This window comes from Mastomys coucha, unplaced genomic scaffold, assembly GCF_008632895.1.
Source record: "Mastomys coucha isolate ucsf_1 unplaced genomic scaffold, UCSF_Mcou_1 pScaffold12, whole genome shotgun sequence".
Taxonomy (NCBI): Eukaryota; Metazoa; Chordata; class Mammalia; order Rodentia; family Muridae; genus Mastomys; species Mastomys coucha.
Window position 1 is genome coordinate 83,102,219 of NW_022196894.1, and position 23,775 is coordinate 83,125,993.

General features: G+C 38.0%; 1 protein-coding gene across 1 annotated transcript in view; it reads right to left on the reverse strand.

Annotated features, from left to right (window-relative positions):
• Window positions 1-23,775, reverse strand: part of Adamts5 (ADAM metallopeptidase with thrombospondin type 1 motif 5) — a 46,534-nt gene that overhangs the window by 20,464 nt on the left and 2,295 nt on the right. The window contains exons 2-3 of the mRNA XM_031364317.1: window positions 12,783-12,915; window positions 2,314-2,481 (exon numbers count right to left, since the gene is read on the reverse strand). Coding sequence (XP_031220177.1) covers window positions 2,314-2,481; window positions 12,783-12,915 — 301 coding nt within the window. The remainder of the gene's footprint in view (window positions 1-2,313; window positions 2,482-12,782; window positions 12,916-23,775) is intronic.

The following is a 23,775-nucleotide window of genomic DNA, read 5'->3' on the forward strand; positions in this document are numbered from 1 at the left end:
AAAAGTACAAATATCTAGATATGATTATATAACTATATATACATATGTATGTTGCTCAAAGAATTCTGTCAATTCCCTTGTTTATTTAATCCACATCTCAGAGACTCTGACAATCTTTATTAGTGAGAATGAATGTTTCTGTTTCTACTATGACTGTGTTTTTAGATGTTCTCTGTCAGAAGCCCTTTTGAACAGAAACTGATGCAAAAGTAGGGGAGTATGATGAAACTTAAAAACTAATCAGAGCACAGGCCTTTTAAAAATAGAAAAATACTGTTAAAAGCTGAAACAATGCAAGAAACATAGTTGTTGTCCTGAAAGTAAGATCTTGTTCCACAAACATGAAATAAAGGCACTATTCTCAAATCACAGCCAAAGGAACACAATTCCACACAGCATTGCAGCTGAGCTAATGCATACGTAGGGTGAAAAGCTGACCTACTTTTGCCATAAGAATTTGCTGCCTTAGCAACTTGATCCATTCACTTAGCGATTCAGGGTTGAGCTAAGCCTTTTGGAATGTGTAATATATAATTTTAAAATAAAAAATATTCATGCTATTTCTTAAAAACTAAAACAGTAAGGATACTATCAGGAGCAGAGTTAAGATGGTACTAGAGGGAGACTCTATGTGTTCAGCATTGAAAGGAAGGTGACTAGGGGATCATCCACTCCAGGATTTGGCTACAACAAAACTAAAGAGTTGCCACTTTTATTTAATCTAAGGGAAAGGTCTATGCATATTAGTGTTGTTTCTAAGTATTTAAGTGGTCATTTCTGCTATTGATAAAATATTTACTTGAACATTTAATTGTTTGCTTATCTCTCTATCTCTCTATCTCTCTATCTATCTGTCTACCTATCTATCTATCTATCATCTATCACCTATTCATTTTTGAGACATGGCTTTCCTCTGTGTCCAAGGTTGTTGTGGACTTCACAATCCTGGCTTCAGTCTGCAGATTGGCAGGTTTACAGGTTTGTACTACCATGCAGCTGATATTGGGAGAACTTCCAAACAAGGCTGAACTAGATTGCTTTTAGGATTATGAAATGCAAATTCTAGTATCCACAAAGGCTTTACCAGTTCAACAGTATATAGGGAATCATGAAGTAATGAACAGATCTTGGCTACATGGTATAAAGAAACACTTTATAGCAAACATCCGTGTGTTTGAAATTAAATTAATCTGTTAATTCTTTGGCACTGTTTATTTGAAATTCAAAATGCCTAACACATTAGGAAATTAGGAATTTACAGACCAAAACTTTGCGAGAACTCAGGGTGAAGATGGGTATCGTTGACTACCTTTGCCCTACTTTGAGCAATGACACTCATTACATAATTTTATGGAGATTCTTATCTCCAAAATCCAAAACTTAGCCACCTGCTTCAGAAAGAGATCTGTTTCAAGAGGGCGGAAAGAAGACAGAATGGCCGCTTTTCTGAAAGAGGAGGAAGTGGAAGTGTATGCTTTCAAGGATTCTTTCCAACTGTGAATGTCCTGCCTGCTGTATTTCTATGATGTTAAAACAATAAAGGACAAGAAGAAATTTGCAACAGCTTGTTTCGAAGACTACTTAGGGAGTAGGATTTATTATTTCTAGAAATTGTGACTTCCTCTGTACTTTCTTGTGACTTACAGCACTAATCCCACTCTTATGGAGTTTAATAAAGTATGCTATGCTCTTAAACTGCCTGAAAGGATAAAGCCAGCAATTTTCCTTTGAAGTTCTTTAAGTCCTTTCCCACCATGGGTTGGGCTATTTTGGTTCTGTAGTTTTTATTCCATGTCCAGGAGAATCTGCTGTCCGGATGAAATAAATTTTTTGTAGTCAAGGAATAACTAGAGCGCTTCTTTTTCTGGTTTTATGTTGTTGTAAAAGGTATTCATCACATCCTACACCTTAACCAAAGCCCTATAGTATATATCCAACAAATAATTCTGAGAGCCATATTAGTATCATGCAACCCAAAATGTCTGCCAATATTCTCACAGGAACTCAGTGGTGTAAGAGGAAATAAAAGCCAGACTCTCACGGCTCCCACTGCTAGACATTCTGTGTGGTCTCCCACACTCTTTCCCTTTTGAACTTCTTAAGTCAACAGCAAAAATACCATAGCTGTAATGCCACCAAGAATGCTGGCATTACATGCCAAGAGAGAATCAATTTGCTTGCTTCTTTTCCGACACTCTTCCAATAACCATTGTCTCACCGAGTGAGCTGAGCATCATGAGGTCCTCATGGTGTAAAGCCCCTAGAAATCTGAACTTGTTTTCCTGAGCCTATGTGGTCCAGAAACCTACATACCATGACCATCATCCAGGAATTCTGTGATGGTGGCTGAAGTGCATTTGGACCAAGGCTTGGATGCATCAATGCTGGTAAGGATTGAAGACATTAAACGCTTGTCTTCTGTGGAACCAAAATTCTCTTCACAGAATTTTGAATCGTCATGAGAGAGGCCAAGTAGATGTCCTAGAGAAGAGAAGAGAGAGTGCAAATGATGCAAGGGAGCAGAGGATTTCCAATTGCACAATATTCTGAGTTTCTATTTCCCCCTGACAAGTTCTTCAGCACTTTTTTTTTTTGCACCTAAACAAAGGTGAGTTTAACAGTCTACATATTCAGACTGGTCCCCCTACATACGAAAGCTGCATCTGCTATGAAGTACTTGCTTTGGGTGAACATTTGGATAAAAATTGAAAAAAAAAATAAATGAAGAAATAGATAATCCCAACATCCATGTGGTTTACATATGCTCACAGACATGAAAAACCTTATTTAGAATCATGAATTTGGGAGGTTTCTGTGGGATTATGTTGTAGTCTCACCACAAATTATTTTTATTGTTAGGATTCTGCCTTCTCTGATCAAGTACAAACCCCAGGAGATCAAAGCGCATTTCTAACATCTACTGCTACAACCTTTGTATCTGATTCAATGATATGCAAGATGCAAACGGTAGATACATTTTGAATGTCAGGGACTTCTATTTTCTTTTTCAAGTATATAAGTAGTTCTCAGAGATGACCCAAAAGGCAAAAACAAATAAAAGTAACATATAGTGGATTTCTTGCTGCATAAAATATCAGCCCTTTTCATGCTTCTGTTTATTATATTTAGTGAAACACACATAGCTACTAGTCCCCTAAAGAACCTATTTTGAAAATATGCTCTTCTCTACTGTATTTTGGGTAAAAATTCAACATAGTTGTTATGAAGTAAAAGAGATAAGCAAAGAGCTTGATTCCAGAAAGATAAGTAATGGTTCTAAGGTACATGGCTAGGATATGTGTGCACATAACCTTCTCTCACTTTGTTACTAGGCCATTGTCCCTTCAGCTGTTCAGATATCAATTCTCAGAGTGTAAGTACCCTCAGATCTTTATACTCTGAGTAAACTGCTTCTTGTTTCTTGATATCAATTTTTCCATGCTCTAAGAGACACATTATCTTTCATCTATAAATTTAAAAGCTTAAAGACTTTAGCTTTTAGTAGATAGTTAGCTTTTTAGTAGATAGTTATTTCAACAAAGTTTTCAAATCATATAACACCACCAATATCTTGTATAAGACAATAGAACAGACTGGTCACTTTTCCCAGAGATTCTTACACAGAAAATACAGGAATGTTGGCCATGTGATCAGGAGTCTGGTCAGTGCAGAGCGGCACAGCCCAACAGAGATGAAATCTTTCACACCACATTCCAGCTACTTTGGGCCAACTTGTTAAATCACTGACACCTCATAACAAAATTATTCACTGCGCAGCTGACTGCCCTTGTGCTTAAAATGAAGTGACTACGGTTCGGTGACATTCCAATTCTCCACATATTTATGCCATTTATTTACAGAATTCACCAGGCAAGCAAGATTTCTCTGAAAAGCCTCTCCATGATAACCCACGACAGGATTGTTCAGTAGCATCAGAATCCATCATTGTTTGTGAGGTGTGTCCTCAATGATGTGGGAAGCAAGATTGGCAAGGGCCTCTCTAATTTTGGAGTAGTATGCAGAGATTTTTTTTTAAAGACTGTCACAATTCACAGAAAACATATTTATTAGGATTAACATATTTATTAGGATTATTCAAAATTACTTCATCTATCCAGGACATATTGTGAACTCATCCTCCAGTCCCTGGACTTCTCCAAGGTAGAAGCTTTAACAGCCAATACAGTGGAGCGTGCTTGGAAGCTTCAGGCTGAGGTTTTAAAATATGTCATGAGAAGAGAAAGAGGGAAGGGTGCCCAATGAAATCTCTGTAACAGGATATTTAGTCAACTCCATGTTTTAAATGTAACAATATGTGTTTTTTGCACTATAATTTCTGAGATATTCATCCATGTTTAATGGAGCCAGTATCTTTCCTTCCAAATCGATATAAATAGCACTTTCCAAAGGAATATTTATTATTGCCTCAAGGGATTTTCACTTCATTGAGAGGGCGTAGTTTTAATTTATGGTCTAAAATATAGTATGTATGGCAAACATCAAATTCACTTTGAGGGTCTGAACAAAGTGTCTTGCTTTTGTTTCTGTCACATGCAGTGGTAATGCCTATAAACTTAATATTTTAAATTATGGCAACCAGGCAGTTTAATTTTTCAGCACAATTTGATAAATCATTTAGTGTATTATTTCATATTACACTGTGATTTTTTTAGATCCCTAAATTTAGCTATCTAACTTAATTGCTACCAAAGACACATAAAAGGAAGTTCAATCAGAAAAAGTTGATGATCTACACATGAGCAAATCTTAGCTCCAGCTCTGCTACAGCTTAAAGGAAATGTGCGTTTTGCAAGGCTCTTCGAGTCAGTCAGACACACTCCTGGAAGACTATCATTTAAAGGCAAACACTCCATCTGACCCGGAGAAAATCGATTATGTGCCTGGATGGGGAAAGCATGTTCTCTCAAGGGTGGCAAAAGTCATGGCTCTAGAAGAAGCACACCACAAATAGGTGGCCAGTTGCAGAGTAGATGGAACCACATGAGTTTGATATAACCCATGCAACTTCCCCTCAATAGCTGGGCAGAACTTGAAAATGAAGATCAATGTGAAGGGTGTTGGATGCTCTTCCGGGACAAAGTGACACACACACGTTGAAGGTCACAAAAAGCAAACACAGTGTGCACTTACAGCCTGTGTCACCAGTTAGTTGTGTTAAGACATTTAATGTTACTCTGCAATTATCAGTACCATTGAGAGCTGGAATGATAAGTTACATGTAGATATACAAGGCACTTACATGGCAGATAACTGAGCATGACATTGCTTATACAGATTCTAGGAAATTTTAAACTAAAACATCACAACTGACAATCCTGGATTTCAAAGAGCTGTGAAGGGGACACAAAATGCATGTAAGTCTGGTTGACAAGGATAGATTTTAATTCTTCAGAGGAAGTTAACTTGGAAATCACTAAAAAGACTTTTACAGTGAACATCAGGTGGCATTTGGATATTCATGACCTAAATGACACAAGGCCCCAAGAAGAATCTGCTGAAGTGACATGATCAGTGTTCACAAGACTGACAGTAGTTGATCTCAGTGCAGTGTTTTCTGAGGGGCTTTGGGAGCAATGCAACAGGGCAGCCAATTTAGTACAGGAATGAGGTGTTAGAGGTCAAAGGGCATGCAATCTCCAGATTCATGGAGAGAGGCCATCCTTTCCCTTGCAGCTGTGGAGAAATATTTTCCTCTTAGGAGTCAGAATATCAGAATGGAAGAGTGGGGTGGATTTAAGGAAAATTTGAAAGGGTAAAGTAATTTTCAGGGAGCTCCCTTATTCAAATAGGGGTACTTAAACTAATGAACAAGAGGTGGAGACAGACTTAGAAGTGGCCATTCACTCTTTTTTCTTTTTTGTTCTTCCTTTTTGTTGTATTAGATATTTTCTTTATTTACATGTCAAATGATATCTCCTTTCCCGCTTTCCCCTCCGAAAAATAATATAAAATTAAATTAAATTAAATTAAAAAAAAACTGTTCCCTCCCCCCTTACCCTGCTCACACCCCACCCTCTCCTGCTTCCTGGCTCTGGCATTCTCCTACACTGGGGCATAGAACCTTCACAGGAACAAGGGTCCCATTGATGACCAACTAGGCCATCCTCTGCTATACATATGCTGCCAGAGCCATGAGTCTAACAATGTGTACTCTTTGGTTGGTGGTTTAGTCCCTGAGAGCTCTGAGAGTACTAGTTAGTTCATATTATTGTTCATCCTAAGGGGCTGTAAAACCTTCAGCTCCTTGGGTTCTTTCTCTAGCTCCTTCATTGGGGACCCTGTACTTAGTCGAATGGATGGCTATGAGCCTCTACTTCTGTATTAGTTGGGCACTAGCAAAGCCTCTCCACAAACCACAAAAAACTCAAGAAGAAGGAAAACCAAAGTGTGAATATGTCGTTCCTTCTTAAAAGGGGAAACAAAATACCTATGGAAGGAGTTGCAGAGACAAACTGTGGAGCAGAGACTAAAGGAAGGACAATCCAGAGGTCATTCACTCTTAAAGGTCATGTTAAAGACCCAAATCTTGCATAAGGGAAGCATTCACCTTTGTATTTAGAGCCTTCTTAGTCAGTAGAGCACAAAGATGAAAAAGAAAAATGTTAAAACAGCTTTGTCAATAGCCTTCATTATAAGTCTGCAAATGTGTGTCAAATTGTTAAACGACTTTCACCTTTGATATTCCAAATACACACTTAAAGATGTTGTCACTTTCTTGTCCAGTAAATCTGGAGTTAGAAAAATATGCACCCAGGAAAAGACTTTTTTGTTTGTTTGTTTTTAAAGGTGGGTTTCATTTATCCTAGGCTGTCAGTAATCTTGATCCATGGCTAAGAGTGACCTTGAACTTCCTATAATCCTGCCACTTGAATGCTGGCTCAGAAGTGTGAGTCTCTGACTCTTGCTTTATTCAACACTGGTGATGGAACTCAGGACATCGTGCATGCAGGAAAAGCTATCCAAGCTCTGCCATATCCTCAGCCAAGACACATTCTGTGCAGGGGAACCGCTGGGTCAGTTTCTCATTCAACTCAGGTATTACTGGGGCAGCATTAGCCTCAGGAAGTGAACTGAATGTTTTCCTAAACTTTGGTCAGCAAATGAAACAGAATTTCGAGTTCTTGTCTCTTGATCCCAAACTACCCAATGGTCAAGGGGACACAGCAGCACATCCTACAAAAATGTCCCAAGAAACACTGTAATGTGTTTACTCAGGAAAGTGCAGTCCAGAAGAGGCATCTGTTTCTAAATGAGGTCATGGTTTTCATTTACCTAATTTTCCAGCTGGGATTATGGAGGTGCAAGAAGGTCTGGCCAGGGGTTGAAAAGTGAGTCAGCAGCTCAAAGGGGATCAGAATCTAGAACCGCCAAATAGAAGACTCATGACCTCCAATAACTGAGTGGGACACACTCTTCTTAAGACTAACCTTTAGGTAGAGGTGATTACACGTGGATACATTTCTTTCAAAAACGTTAAGGAAAAAATGTTTATTGTGATATCAAGTATGTAATTTAGGAAGAGAAAAAAATGAACTCTTTCTCATTATGATGGTCTATCTTCTTAGATCAGTTTCATACCAAACAGTCTCTAAAGCCCCACTCTACAGTACTAAAGTCTTGGGCTCTGGAATCAGAGAGGCATTGAAATGTGACCCTTGGAGTAATTTAGTTATGGATCTTAAACAAACTTGAAATGTTTTTGTATGTTAGCTCCCTTCTTTTTGCGTTCTTCATGATAGTATTTACTTCATGGTGTGCCCAAGTGCATGTTGGTGTGTTGTATGTGCACACATATATGCAAGTGTATGTGTACATGTGTGCATGTAGGCATGTGTCTGTGAAGAATTGGAGGAGAGCCTCAGCTGTTGTTCCTTCAGCACAATCTACAAGCTACCTTTGTTTTCTCATATTTGGATGACCACTGGCCTGGAATACTCTAAATGCACTAGGTTAACTGGCTACTAAGTGGCAGGGATAACTGGGATTGCGAGTGTGCATAACTATGTCTGCTTTTGGATTTGTATTCTGTTCTAGTGTGGATCATGTCCTTTTGCTTGCAAGTAAGCATTTTACCAACAAGCTCTCTCTAGCTGTGAGCATTTGTAATAAATTTTAATATCACTGAATACCTAGAATTGAGAGAAAAAGTACAATTTTCTAATTTGAAAAGGGAAACAAACCACATATTACAACTTCAATCTACTTTTTTAATGTCTAGCTGGTGTCAACCTGTGTGGCAAAAAAATCAATAGGTCTACCCTAGAGAAACATGGATTGGGATTAAATTTAGTTTTAAACTCATAATAAACACTAAATATCACAGTGCTATGGGACATGTAACCCATACCTATGACTGCCTTTCAACCCCGGTCCAAGAAAGACATGGTGTGGTGCTGGCTCAAGTTTAACAGGAAATATGCCTAGTTTGCGTTGATTAAAATGACAGATCTGAAGATAAATAACTAGCTGAATCCCAGCTCCCTTCTCATTTTATATCTTACTTGCTTTGCCAGTATGAACATCCGAATCTGTTGACTTGCCTTTGGTCTACCAAGTTTTCTTTTTTTGGTGGAGAGGGGGACCTCTGTAGTTTTTCCAAACATAGGCTTGTTTAATCTAATCATCTATGGGGCAGAGTCCCATACTGATCCGCACAACCAGACAGGCTGCTAACCACAGTAAAGCCCAGGCAGCCCCCTGCTGTGTCTCAGCCACTTCCTAAGTCTGGCTGAGGAATTGGTCCTGCTCTTTAAAGTTGCCTGGCTTTAACATAGGAAACACATTGCAGTCTTTCTTGGTGGAGAAATTCACTTAGCACATTTTGTAATTAACACAGACCTTTTGAGTGCTGGGAAATTATGGATTTCATTAATCTGAATAAAATCCTATTGTTCCCCTTGGTATATTAGAAGCTGGCTCAACATCAATAAAATGGTTGCTTTTAATGAGCATGTGTGCAGCAGGTGAAATATTTATTATTACAAGTCTATAATAAAAGTTTGACAAGTTAAAAAATATAAACTTAGAATGTAAACTTACATCAATTTGAAAACTTTCTGCTGTTCTCCTTTGGGGTTGTAAAATAGCTGTAAACACATTCCTGCCTCCACCCAAAGCACATGGATAGTCTGAAGCAACATTTTGAAATGTTCTAGCAATTGAGTCAGTGTTTACTGTGCATATTCTAGAAAGCAGAAGGCAAGTTATAACTGCCTATGGGTCTAGTCCATATTGATGTACATTGCTCTTTCAGGAGCCTGTATTGGCATCAGGTGACTACATACCTTCAGCATCTCACACTTCAATATTCATTTGATTTTGAGTTAGGATGGATTATCATGATGACAGAAGAACTCCAGTGAATACATGTGGCACACAAGAGGAACTTTTCAAAACTAGTAATCTAATCTATGCCATCCCACAACCTACAATATAATATCATAGGTTGTCTATCATTTCTCTCTCTCTCTCTCCCTCTTTCTCTCTCTCCCTCTCTCTCTCTCTCCCTCTCTCTCTCTTGCTCCACTACCTCCTTCCCTCCTATTTTTCTTCCCTCTCACTCTCCTTCCCTCCTGCTCTCCCTCTTTCTTTCTTCCTTCCTTCCTTCATTCCTTCCTTCCTTCCTTCCTTCCTTCCTTCCTTCCTTTCTTCCTCTCTTTCTTTCCTTCTTTCCTTCTTTTTTCTTCTTCCTTCCTTCCTTCCTTTCTTCTTCCTTCCTTCCTTTCTTCCTCTCTTTCTTTCTTTCTTTCTTTCTTTCTTTCTTTCTTTCTTTCTTTCTTTCTTTCTTTCTTTCTTTCTTTCAGAGACTCACTATGTAAAACAGAATAGCTTAGAACTCGTGGTACTTCCGTATCAGCCTGCCCAGTCCTGGCACTTTAAGTATGCCATCATCTCCATCAATGCTTTAGTTTATCTTTTGTGTTAATTTTCAATATAAGAGTTTTTTAAACTGGAGAACATGGGCATGGGGAAGGACACTTTGTTTTCTTTGTGCATAATATAAACTTTACCCTGTATTTGAAACCACTGTATATAGCAAAAGGAACCTTTTGATTATTCATGAAACTCTGTTCTAGTTAATAGAAGCCACCCCTAATCAAACATACTCATTTACTTCCTATAGAAATAAAGCAAAAATCCTGGCTAATTCCTCCCAGCTTGTGTTTTGAGTTCAGTAACAACTGGACAGTATTTGTTTGGAATAAATGAAACTGCACATTTTGGAACGAGAATCAAGCAGATTCTAAGTATTGGAAAACCAGAGCTTCAGAATTTTTTTTTTTTTTGAGACAGGGTTTCTCTATGTAGCCTTGGCTGTCCTGGAACTCACTCTGTAGACCATGCTGGCCTCAAACTCATAAATCCACCTGCCTCTGCCTCTCAAGTGCTGGGATTAAAGGCATATGCCATCACTGCCGAGCTCAGAATGTTTTTTTTTTATAACTATATAGATTATATATACATAATTTACAGATCTAAAAAAGTAGCAAGTACATAACAGAAGAGAAAGAAAGAAATCAAATAAGAATAAAATAGAAATAAAATCCAGTTCATGGCTGGCTTAAATTGAACTGACAGTTCATGTAGCTGATAAAAATAAGGACTTTGAACAGATGAGTGAGTTATGGTCAAGATGTCTGAGAGACAAGACTCTGATCATCACACAGAGAAAATCTTAGGTATGATAATCTTTACTAAAAATTTAGGACTCACATTTTATATAATATATTCATAATATTTAGGCAAAATTAAAGTAAAATAAGAAAGCATTCAAAATGAAGTTATTTTTTTATAAAAAAGGAATCAAATCCATATTCTTTTATCTTTGGCCTTCCAGTATCTCTTTAGGCCATTAGCAATACAGAGAAGAAAATTAAGCACACAATATATGAATCATAGAAGGTTATAATGAAATAAAGAGAGATAGCCAAGAAACCCAAGGAGACACCAGGTTGTAATTATATGCAGAGGCACAGGTTTGACTTTGTTGTTCTTCTGTCTAATTATGTCTAATTGCCTTGACCTGTATAGCAGTGTCTGGCTTTATACCTTTTACTGACTCATCAGTCAGTGCAATACAGACTCCTTGTTGAAAACCGAGGAGGACTGGGAAAGTCTCCTTGCTAGCCTTAAACATTCTGGTCCAGGTGGTGTGACATGAGAGTCAAGCTATGAAGAGGCTGTGTACAGAGCTCAGCTTTTCTCTTGTAGGGAAACCTGCTAATACTGCCACTATAGGTAAAGATCACCACAGGAGAGTAGCCCAGGAGGAAGCGGTAGCCAGAATGTGTGATTCACAGCATCTTGTTACTGTGTTGTCCACTATATAACGACAACAAAGATAGTCGAGGTGTCTAGATGACCTGGGTACAAGTCCATAGAGGACTGACAGGGACTCAGCACCTTGGCTTAAGTAAAAGATGCTCCAAAATGCTTTAGACTGAATTAACATCAATGATTCTGTTGAATAGTTATTTACACAATGGTTGTATGCTTGAAACCATTGAGTGTCAATGGTTCAATTCAATCAAGTGCCAGTACAGCAATGTCCTGATTAATACTTGAAATAAAATAGTTGAAATGCAGCTACCTAATTCCATTCATTGCTACCATATTTGGATTTACAAAATTGTCCTTTTAACCAGAAGTTATTCTGTTCCTTAAAGAAATATGATTAGAAATCAGCATCTTGTGAAAATATGCAGGTTACTAGAAATGTGAGGTAGATACTTTAATTTCCACTTAATAATTAAAGTTGTAGCTTTAACAAGCTAAATCTTTTAAATAAAAATACAAAACAATCTGAATTTAATGATGATTAAATGGTTTGTGTCAGAAATGAAGATGCAAAGAGGTTATGCCTAAATTAAGAACGGGAATGAGATATTTAAATAGGGAAATATATGGGTGTGAATATAAGTGATATCCACTATACTCAGTCTGGCTTCTAAAACAATTCCACGTAAAAGGTAGTGCTATCCCACTAGTTCAGAATAGAAGATGGGGCCTCACAGAGTTTCCTAATAGAATGATTTTACACAGGGGAAATGATTCCAGTAAGATGTGAACTTGCATGTGTTGTGTCGTTAGTACTGAATCAGTTCACCATCGACCAGTTTCTAGGTCAGTGATTAAGAGGCTTGCTTTCCTTATCCCAGAGTTTAACTGTTTACCTCTGCCCCCAACTCATAGTTGTAGGATTTAGAAGTCTTTGGTTAATTGAATATGTGACATTATAAAGTAGACTGCGGAGAGTCAGTTTGAATCCATCTCCTCACTACTGGGCAGGAGGCTGGGCTATTTACCAGGAGCTACTGAGTCTCTGTGACAGGAACCTACTATTATCACTCACGATGGGGCAAAACATGTTAAACTCCTGTGCAAACTGATTATCCCCGGATGAGTCAACGCTGTCATGAAGAACTTCCAAAGAGGACACCTCTGCATCCCATAGGCTACTGTGACAAATTCCGTCTAGAAGCCATTGAGGGATGCTTAAAAAGAGAGAGAGAAAAGACAGTAGCAAATTTCCCCTAAACTTTTAAATAACACCGTCAAAAAGGAAACATCTACTCCAGTGCTGACTCTGCCTTCCTTTTCCTGCGTCAGTTCACCCTGAGAGTTTAAATATAAACAAATGCAATCCCCAATGGTACATCTGAACCAGAAGAAATCTGGAATTAATTGCCAAGTATTTTGGGTCCTGTTGCAGCTGTTACAAGTGTTTGATTTGGCGAGGGAAGAGAAAAGGCGTTGCATACCAATTTCATGAGCCACAGTGAAGGCTGCATGGAGGCCATCATCTTCAATCACAGCACAGCTGCGCTCCGGAGAACATATGGTCCCAACGTCTGCCATTCCCAGGGTGTCACATGAATGATGCCCACATAAATCCTGCCCAGGAGAAAGAAAGAAATCATTAAAATCAATTTACATCCAGAAGAAGCCACCATGGACAGCCACTTGCTCACCCCAAATGGCAAGACTGGGATATGTTTATGGTGTCACCTGCTCAGCCCTGGAAGCCTTCCAAAGACAAATTCAAAGCAGGAACTCTTCTGAGCTACTTTGTAACCCAGAGGCACAGACGGATAAAGACATTCGATGACATTTTCAAAGAAGCCACATTTATAGCCTGTTCATTACAATCCAAGCTCTACAGCCCGAACAAAGCCGAAGTGTCTACACAAATGTCAAGGATTACATGTGTTCAATATAAGAACACCTAATATTCTGAGCTAAATTCAGGCTGAACTTCTTGGAAGAGTGGCCTAATAATTTGTTTTCTGTTAGAATCAAACTACAATCACATTTTGTGATAGAACATACATTACTAGGACATTTGTGTTTATACATATATTTGTGTATATACATATATTCAGTCATTTATACAAGAAACAAACTATTCTTGAATCTATATGTAAAATTAGATAGAAAATCAAACTTTTATGACTATTATTACTTAAAAATCATATTACCAAAAAAAAAAAAAAAAAAAAAAAAAAAAAAAAAAAGCCAGGCAGTGGTGGTGCATGTCTTTAATCTCAGCACTTGGGAGGCAGAGGCCGGTGGATTTCTGAGCTCGAGGCCAGCCTGGTCTAGAGAGAGAGTTCCAGGACAGCCAGGGATATACAGAGAAACCCTATCTTGAAAAACCAAAAAAAAAAATTAATTTTGAACTTCCCAATTGAATTTCATAGTTTCATACACTGTGTCTTCAGAAATGTATATAGGCTCATCCAAAGCTTTTTAATCATTTCATAGTTATTTATTGGGATATAAAGGACAACTTGTGGGAGTCAGATTTCCACTCCCACCATATACATCAAACTCAGTTTGTCAAGATTGTTGGCAAGTACCTTTACCCACGGGACAATTTTGCCCATAGCTTTTAGTGAAATGCATCTCAAGATGATGACACATGAGGAAATGTTTGTGATACAAGTATGTTTTATGCATAGATATCAGTATATTCATTTTATTCTTGAGAAGTCCCAGAGCTTTTAAGAGATTCTCAAGAGTAAAAGTAATCACTTGAAGAATTTAAACAAGACATTAAAGAAATATAAATAAAAAGGATAATAGAAGTTACAAATTTTGACATGTTCAACTTGTGCTAATAATGTTCCTTTGAAATGTTAATTTAGGTATCAATGAACATAAAATTTTTTTGTGCTTTCTCATGAATTTCATTAATAATCAATATGTTTATTTACAACCAAAAGAGTAATATGGCATTCCCAAGTAAGCCATAAGTTAATAACCAACTTTGCAAAGGACTTTAAAATATTAGTTTGGGAAATAAGTACTATTCTATTATACCTGTCATTGGTTCACAACACGTATCTAACCATAAGGACTTAACTGATATTTGCTTAACTAAGTTGAATGGTGAGATACAGTTATACTCAATGTCATGGTCCTCATGCATCTATATTTTGCTGCCTGTTGGTAGAACCTCAGCAGCTTTCTGGCACACAAGTACAAGTACAAAGTGGTATTCCTGTCCATATCAAGTGTACAGTCTCAGGGCCAACAGGTTCTCCTCATTCCTCTCTTGATTATAAAAATCCAACAAATGTGAGCAAGACTTTTAGCTCTTGCCAATTCTATTTTCTTTAGTGCTTTCAGGACCTTCGTGTGCTGTTTATATTGTGATTTCTAGCTGTGTTGAGCCTTGGTGAATCAAGACCTTCTGCCAACAATACTCCTTCAAGCTTCCCCAGGTATCCTTCCATGTCCCATGAGACCCCATATTACTGCTTCTAAAAACAAATTAGCATCTTTAAAAATTGAATCTTGAGCCGGGCAGTGGCGCACGCCTTTAATCCCAGCACTTGGGAGGCAGAGGCAGGTGGATTTCTGAGTTCGAGGCCAGCCTGGTCTACAGAGTGAGTTCCAGGACAGCCAGGGCTATACAGAGAAACCCTGTCTCGAAAAACCAAAAACAAAAAAAAAAAAAAAAAAAAAAAAAAAAAACAAAAAAAAACAACAAAAAAAAAAATTGAATCTTGAGCAGACTTTTGCATAATAATTATTGTTTGGGATAATGATAGAGTATAATACATTTTCAACCTCCTTTTCATCATTTTTAGCAATTTTAGGATGAGATCCCAGGTCATAGATGAATCCTCATACACAGTAGCTTATCCAAGAATTGACTTCCACTCCATGTGTCATGAATACTGCAAAAGGAAATGGCTTTCCTCTTCCTGATGGCATTGAAACCGGAATCTTATTATCTTTGTTTACTGCTAATCAATTGCTCATTACAGGCCATCAACCCTCCTTGTTTTCTTTGAATTGCATTAAATGCATTTGGCCTTTTGCCATGGAAAGTGTGCATGTGACTACATTATGAACAGAAGCACTCATTATTTTTTAACTACACTGATTAAGCCCCTTGACTACATAGCTACACCATTACACTTCCTCAGCCATCATTATAAACTGGCAAACATTCCGTTTCTCTCACAGAATTTCAGACGTTCTTAGTGCAGTTATGGTTTCACCCTCATGGTGTACAATGAACATGTTAACATGGTAAGCCAATGTTCTTCTTAAGGTATAAAGAATAGATACCAAATTATTAATATATAGCATATTGAGTTTCTATATTTTCTGTTGGCCCTTCACAACAGTAAGCTTATAAGATTTTTTAAAATTCAGAGGAGAGGTAGGTACAACTCAGGGATGATCATATAACATAATCTACCATTGGAGGTAAGAGACACTAAAGTAGGCAGCTCAACATTTACAAAAGAGGTAAATAAATTAAAGTGCTAACAAATGGTTTTCTACCTGTTCTATGTTCATCAGAAGACAAATACACTCACATACACACCCACCCACATCTATCTATCTATCTATCTATCTATCTATCTATCTATCTATCTATCCATCCATTATGTATATATATACATAATATACATATATATGTATAGATATGCATATGGATATATATTTACATATATATATATATATATATATACACACACACACTTTTTTTTTTCTGCTATAGGTTAACTGTGTAGAATCAATCCCTTGTTATCATTGGTTATTGAGTGATACAGTGGAAGACTAAGAAAAAAAAAGTGTCTGAAAAGTGTGAGGAGAGTTAGCGTTAGCTGTGGTCCCATGGTATGGTGTTAGCCACACTAGAGAACAGAGACAGTGGATTCAATTCCAAGATACATCTGAGGTAGTCTTCAGAACCAAAAAGTTTCCTTCCATAAGGAGGCCACTAGCCCTGTTACTATCACAGAGACTATGTATATGAGAAAGTTGTGACTTACCATGCCATTCAGAAGTATAGCTTGGGCATATGTGTGGGGATAGAGAAGGGACCAGCAGCCACCAGAGAGTGCTGCCTATAACATTGGTGCTTGGGGGTAGCTTCGAAAGTGCCAGTGATCAGAACCAGATGGGAAAAAGAGCCACACACCAAGTAGGCAGTGATATCCAAGCAAAGAAAGTCACAGGACTTAGAGAATTCCTAGTCTTCATTGAGAGACTATTCTCCCATACAGCAAAAATATGCTGAGATAAGGAACTAGAGAAAACATAAATTCTGATAAGGACACTTACTATCCCAAGGGCACCAGTAACAACAGTCCCTCAGATTGAAGAAGAACACTTTGTATAGTATTAGCTCCTGATAAGGACAATTGTAGCATGCTATGGTGAAACATCACAGCATTTGATAATACCCACTCTTCTTTCTGCACAATTCCACTGGAACGAGACTGATGATGGAGGAATTAATGCTAGGACCTACAGTTTAACCACAAGTATCATACAAATGTGTGTATACTTACAGCTATACATACAGATTTATCTTGTAGACTTTTTAAACTTCCTGATGAACATGTACTGACTGTACATATTAACAAGCTCTGTGTGACAACCTCACCCATACACAAGGAAGGCATATATCAATCAAATCGCCCTTATCTACTATCAAGCTTCAACATGGGTCTGATTCTTGATGTGTCTTTTTCCTTTCTTGCTATTTATACAACGATCTCTGATCTCTAGTAAAAGTGTCTTGCTTTGTATTTAAACAGAGATTATATTACTTTGGAATGTTAAGTCAGTCATGACAGTGACCTGTATTACACCATCTTTAAGCAGGCATCTATACAACAAGATGATTCTAAACATAACAAAGTTCAGTGGCATGAGAGGCTAAAGAACCCATATGTATTCATTTCTGTAACAATAACTGTGTGCCTATAACCAACTAATTCTTATGCAAATTGCTACCACTACAGTGAGAGGATCTAATACTGGTTCTTAAGAAACATGATAACTTATAGTGAGTGATCAAGACCTAAGTTTGGAGAGGAAGCAAATTGACATGCTGTGATAAGCACCATGTTGTGAATACAGAGAGGGGTGGATGCACCTTCCTTCAAGGAATCACTAAAGGTTTTTCACAGAGTTAGAAACACCCAAGCTGGTATGATATTCTTAGAGAAAAGGCATCCTAATGAGGTAGGATTAAGAAACATGAGTTCTGCCTCAGGAAGGACATGATATGGCATTTTCTGTGACTAGAGCTCTAACAGTTTGGAGTGGACTGATAGGAAGTCTGGAAGGACAATCTGGACCCAGAATTATAAGAGCAGAAAGTGACTCTGGTAAATTTTAGGTAAAAAGAGGGGGCATGAGGGGATAAAAGACAGAACAAATTATGGACTGAGGAGAACAGACACTTGGACCAGTCCTTCTTCAAGATGGGAACTATGCTACTAAAGCTGGTGAATGTAAGAGGGATTGCTTCTGAGATTTCAATTCTAGTTGTAAGACACATTTTGCAAACAATTAACAAACATTGAGATGAAAGTTCTTTCTCCTTCATGTAAGGGAACTGTCCAGCTTCACCTGTGATGGTATTGAAACTTTCAGATATATAGATGTCTTCATATTAACTATCAAGTTAATGTCAGAAATTAACTCTCAGGAGAGGTAAATGCCAGAGTCTCACGCTTTGGAACAGGAAAACTAAATTTTAATAAGAGATAGTCTTTGCTTTCCCGGTACTCCACAGCATGACAATGTTGAATTATGACCTTATTCTTGATGCCAATATTATCTTTTGCATCCCCTATCTGTACTTAATTAAATGAACTTCTTTTCTTATAGCAAATAAAAAGTAGCCATAGTGTTCTTTATGTGTGGTATGATAATGAAGCTAAACAATTAGATGCATAGAAAAGAAACAAAATGCACCATGGAAGATGTTTTAGAAAACAAGAAAATGGATGTGTGAGAGAGAAGAAATTTTCTGAAATAGTTAGCTTTGCCCCCCAACTCGCAGTCATATACACGTGTGCACCCCCTACTCATACACACCATATAAGCAACATTTAACTACTTAGCTATGATTAGTACCCTCCTTCTTTTGCTTTACCTTATCTCTTCCTACCTGTACTACTGTAGGAGATTTCCAAATGATCTTTTTGCCATCTGAAATTTCCATATCAGTTAGTTTCTTAAAGCCTGGATCATGTAAGATATTATTCCTCTATATTGGTCACAGCTTGACATTACTCTGCACAATGTAGCCCAACCTTCTTCATGTCCCAGTGAGCCTTCTTGCCCCATCCTGGCAACTATTTCCTGCATAGAACATTTGTATGTTTTTCCCCAAAGAATAAGCTGAAATATTCCATCTATTAGAAAAGATTAACTTTACCCATATCTATTTTTCTCAAACTTTTCTTGACCCATGCCTTTCAATTCTTAATACCACTGTTTCTACAGGAGATATCTAGCAATTTAGGATGCACACAAGGCTCATTTTTGAACAGTTTTCTCTCCTGTAAACTTCCCTAATGCTCTTTCCATTAGTTTCCACTGCCATTAGTTCCCATCATAAAATGTTGTAGCATGATGCTATGTCCGGAGCTGTATTCTCCTTACATTGCTCAAGCTAATCCCCAGTAATCCAGTGTGACTGTATTTGGAGAAATGGTCTATAAGAAAGAACACACAAACCACAAGAAACTCAAGAAGAAGGAAGACCAAAAGGTGGACATTTCATTCCTTCTTAAAAGGGGGAACCAAATATCCATGGAAGGAGTTGCAGAGATTAACTATGGAGCAGAGACTGAAGGAAGAGCAAGCCAGCCTAAATATAGCTATCTCCTAAGAGGCTCTGACAGTACCTGACTAATACAGATGTAGAGGCTCACAGCCATCCATTGAACTGAGTACATGGTCCCCAGTGAAGGAGTTAGAGAAAGGACCTATGGAGCTGAGGGGTTTGCAGCCCCTTAGGACGAACAACAATATGAAGTAACTAGCACCCTCAGAGCTCCCAGGGTCTCAACCACCAACCAAGGACTGCACATGGTGGGTCTGATTGTTCTGGCAGCATGTGTATAGTAGAGGATTGTAAATTCGATCATCAATAGGAGGAGAGGACTTCGGCCCTGTGAAGGTTCTGTGCCCCAGTGTAGGGGAATGCCAGAGCCAATAAGTTGGAGAGGGTGAGGTGGCAGGCATGGGGAGGGGGGAGGCAACAGGGGCTTGTTCTTGTTGTTTTTGTTTGTTTGTTTTTGTTTGTTTTTTGGAGGGGAAACTTGGAAAGGAGAAATTTACATGTAAATAAAGGAAATATCTAATTAAAAAAACAAGAAAGAAAGAATACAATTCTAAAAGAGTGGAATTCAGCTCAGATAAGATGAGGCATTTCAGGACATCTTTCCTCCTTCTCCTTTTTTCCATTTCTGTCCATTTCCTTTTTTCCCCCTGCCCCATGCCCCTCTCTAGGACAGATATACAGAGTGAAGAAAGAGCACATAACCACACAGCAAGAAAATGGACTCCTACTAACCAGAAAGAGATATCTCCTCAGAAGGTATACCAGGGAGATCTTTGATCTTAAACTTTCCAGTCTCTAGAACTGAGTAAGAATTTCTTTTTGTTTTGGATATGCCCTTCCAATGCTAATGTACTGTTGTAGCATTATCAAAGCAACACACACACTAGATAGTGTTTTTTTCAGTAATCTAGTTGTCATTTCTTTCTATACTTAATCAAAAATCATTCAGCCTTCCTGCTCTGTCTTCTTGTAGCACCTCCCTATACCACACAGACTGTCCACACTGCCTCTGGCCATAGTACATGGCTCTTGTGTGTGTCTGCTATATGCCCTCCATATGGGTCTGGCTAGCATTACCTTCTACAAAACTGGAGTCTACAACCTTAGCTCTGTCCAGGACAACAAAATATCTTCAGATTTTCCAAGCCTTTTTTTTTTCTTTTGTTGTTGTTCAAATATGTTTCTACCCACAAGACAAAACAACATGATGGTTGTTGATTCCTCAGCTAATTAAGGATAAAATAATTCACACTATGGATACTACTTAAGAAATGTTCAAAAATAGTTGAATCCAAATGAGATCGACCCATTCTTTAGGAAATAGTGCAACTATACATTTGCAATGAGACCTGATGAAGTGGGTTTCTTCTCTTCCCTGTCACAGACTTTGCTTATCTTTGCTGAGAACTTTATCAGTTTTCCTAATATAAGAGTTAGTTCATGCATCACTTCCTCCTGCTGGCAGTAAGCCTGCTGATGGCAACCAAGTGTTTCCCTCCTTATTGACTTCTGTCTTTCTGGCTTCATCTACCCTCTTCACAGCCGGTGTGCATATGCAAGGTCCCTACTCAGACAATCCATCCATTGTCATATATATTGTTATTTTATGGATCAAGGCTTGTCAGAATATTTCTCATACATTTTCCATACATGACCATCTAGAGTTGTCTAGTCTGTAACCACTCTTCCCATTTCTGGACTAGCTTCTTTTAAGGTTGATCTGTAGCTGTGATTCTTCAACAATGCTTACTGTAGGCTTGACGTAGATTTGAATTCAAATATGGACTGAATTAGTTGGTTCAGTCATAAAACCAAGGACAAAGCATGCAACCCTCTCCCTCTTCTGTGGTTTTCATCTTCTAGTGTTCATTTCATGTTGAACCTAAAAGGGAACTAAAAGGTATAGGAGAAGTCTCCATTTCCAGAATAAAGGGGAGAGAAGTATCTGTATCCTGGATCACACATGCTAAGACAAACATGGAAGAAGAGAGTCTAGGGGGGGCACAATGGCTCATTAAAGCACAATTTAGTAATCAATAAAAAAATTAATGGACCTTTTATTCAATAGTCTTTCAGCTGGTTCATAGTCACCCCAATGTCTTCAGTCCATGTAGTAGTAAAGAGTTCATTGTTGTTGGTCAAATGTAGGGGGAGGGCTGTGAAAGAATTTCTGATTTTGACATCAATCAAGAAGATTTTTTTTTCTAAAGAGGAGTAATGTTTTTGGAAAATAAGTTTAGGGCTGTCTTTTAAAATGTATTTTACAACAAGGGAGAGGGAGTCAGAATGAGGAGAGAACTCTGGGAAGTAATGTGTAAACCCCTAGGGCCTAGATTTCTAATGCCTGGTGGCAGACATAGTATGAATTTCAGCAGCAATGCCATTCACAATAGAAGTTGCTTTGTGCCAGAAAAATGTGATAGGTGCTGTTCCTATAATTAGAGCATTATTAAGGGCCAGTGCATAGCCCTGAGACCTAAGTATGCTAGCTTGATAGCTGAAATATTAACATTCTTATGCTGACTCCTAGACACAATGTTCAAGGTGTTACTGGCTAGTAAACAGGAGTGGAAAGCACTTCCTCACACATTTGCTTCACGCCTGAAAAACAAGCAATTTAGCAGAAGACATCTGGACACAAAATTTGAACAGAACTCAGAGCCCATCAAAACATGGATTTGATGGTTGAGCGTCTGGCTGCTAAGCAACACACATCTTACATTCAAAACAGAGTTGTAAAAATGGACTACTGGTGCCAACTCTGGGTATTTCTCATTGAAAAGAATTAACTATGAAAGTTATTTCTTTCATTTGGCCAGCCTGAAAATACTTGACTTTTATGGGCAGAAGAGTCCTGGTCTTCCCTCTTCTAGACTTCTTGGTTTCCATTTTTTGAAACATTACGTAGAGATTAACTGCACATGCAAAATACTTTCAGATGAGCATTGTCCTGTATTGAAATACTTACACAAGCTACCTAATAGTCCCCTTTGAAATTAGAATATTGTACTCATATTATAAGTGCTCTTCAAAGATTCAATTTTTTTGTGAAGTTAGATAAACTTATTAGAGATCAACCAAAATCCAAATGGTATTTGCTTTAAAGTATGTTTCTGCTTGGCAAGGAGGAAAAGGGGGACTAAAGGAAAATATGCTCCATGTGCAAACCAGCTTGGAAATTTTGTGGCAATTCTTAGTGAAGTTAAGTTAGGGCTGGCAAGATGACTGTCTCAGAGGGTGAGGACACTTGCCATGGAGACTGAGAACCTAAGTGTGATTCCTGGGATACACACAGAGGAAAAGAATCAATTCCCAAGGGTTATCCTTTTTGACCCCTGCTTACACATGCCCTCTCCCATTAATAGAATGAAAATAAGATTTTTTTTTTAATTAAAAAAAAGTTAGAGAATGAATTTACTTTTTCCTTGCTTTTGTCTAGTTAAAATGTAGTGATGCATTTCCCAGACTGGGATACAATGATTGTCAATTACCCAAGTACAAAACCTTCCCCAGCAAAAGCAATAGACATCATTTAGAATCATGATTTTCTTTTAGCTGGAAAATAATTGGGAAAAGTATGTGGAAAAGAGTGAATGGTGAGAGGTTTTCCAGTTAATTTTAGAATTATGCACAATAATTTTGTATTAAACTGAAAGAAAATTATTCAATGACTGACAGTGTACGGTCTTTTGGTGTGGTCTGTCTACAAAAGTATTTTTTCCTCTTTCTTTAGGGAACCTCCTTCTACAAACTCTCCCAAGCCGCCTTCTTGGCAGGCAGTCATTATATAGCAACACCAGGAAATCCAGATGTGGAAAGTTGCTTATAAAAAAAAAAAAAAGACTTGGAAATCAAGTGAGAAAGGGCTAGTAAAAGAACTTTACAGGGCAGCCTACAAAATGCCTGTTGCAAAATTTCAGAAACTAAAGCTGGGCAGTGAAATTAAAGGAAGGCTTCCAGAATATCTCTTAATGAGATGAAAGCTCTTTCATTGCACCCAAAGCTGTGATGTCTACTTCTCCCTGGAGACTGCTTTTGATGTCTTTGTTTGTTTGTGGGTTACAATTATGTCCACTTTATGAACTGCAAATGTTTCTCTCCTCCAACTTTATCAACACTTTTCCCTTTATACCATTGGTAACTAAGCAAAAATAGAAAATTTAGATAGGGAAGCTTTATACCCTGAAACCCCTACAGTGTGACATTGGATTATTTATCCTTCCTCTTTGGTTACAGTTTGTAACTGTACACAGTAAAAGTGTTTGTTGTTACTTAAGCTATACTAGATGTATTTCATATACCTAGAACGAACCTTAAAACATCAGTCCTTCACAAGCATGCGAAAGGCACAAGTTAGGCAGAGAAATCGAATTTGGCAATAAACCAAGTTTAAATTGGACTTAGAACACATCACAATGCTAAGATGAAGATGGATAGGGGAATGTTCAACCTAGATGGGAGATGTATTCCAAGGGAAATTGAGGAAAGGAGAGGGGGACAAGACCATGACAGCCAGGCATGCTGTCTTCTAAACATGCCATGCATAGCCATGACAGTCATGCAGGAAATGAAGCTGTGATCATCTATAGAACACACACACACACAGAGAGAGAGAGAGAGAGAGAGAGAGAGAGAGAGAGAGA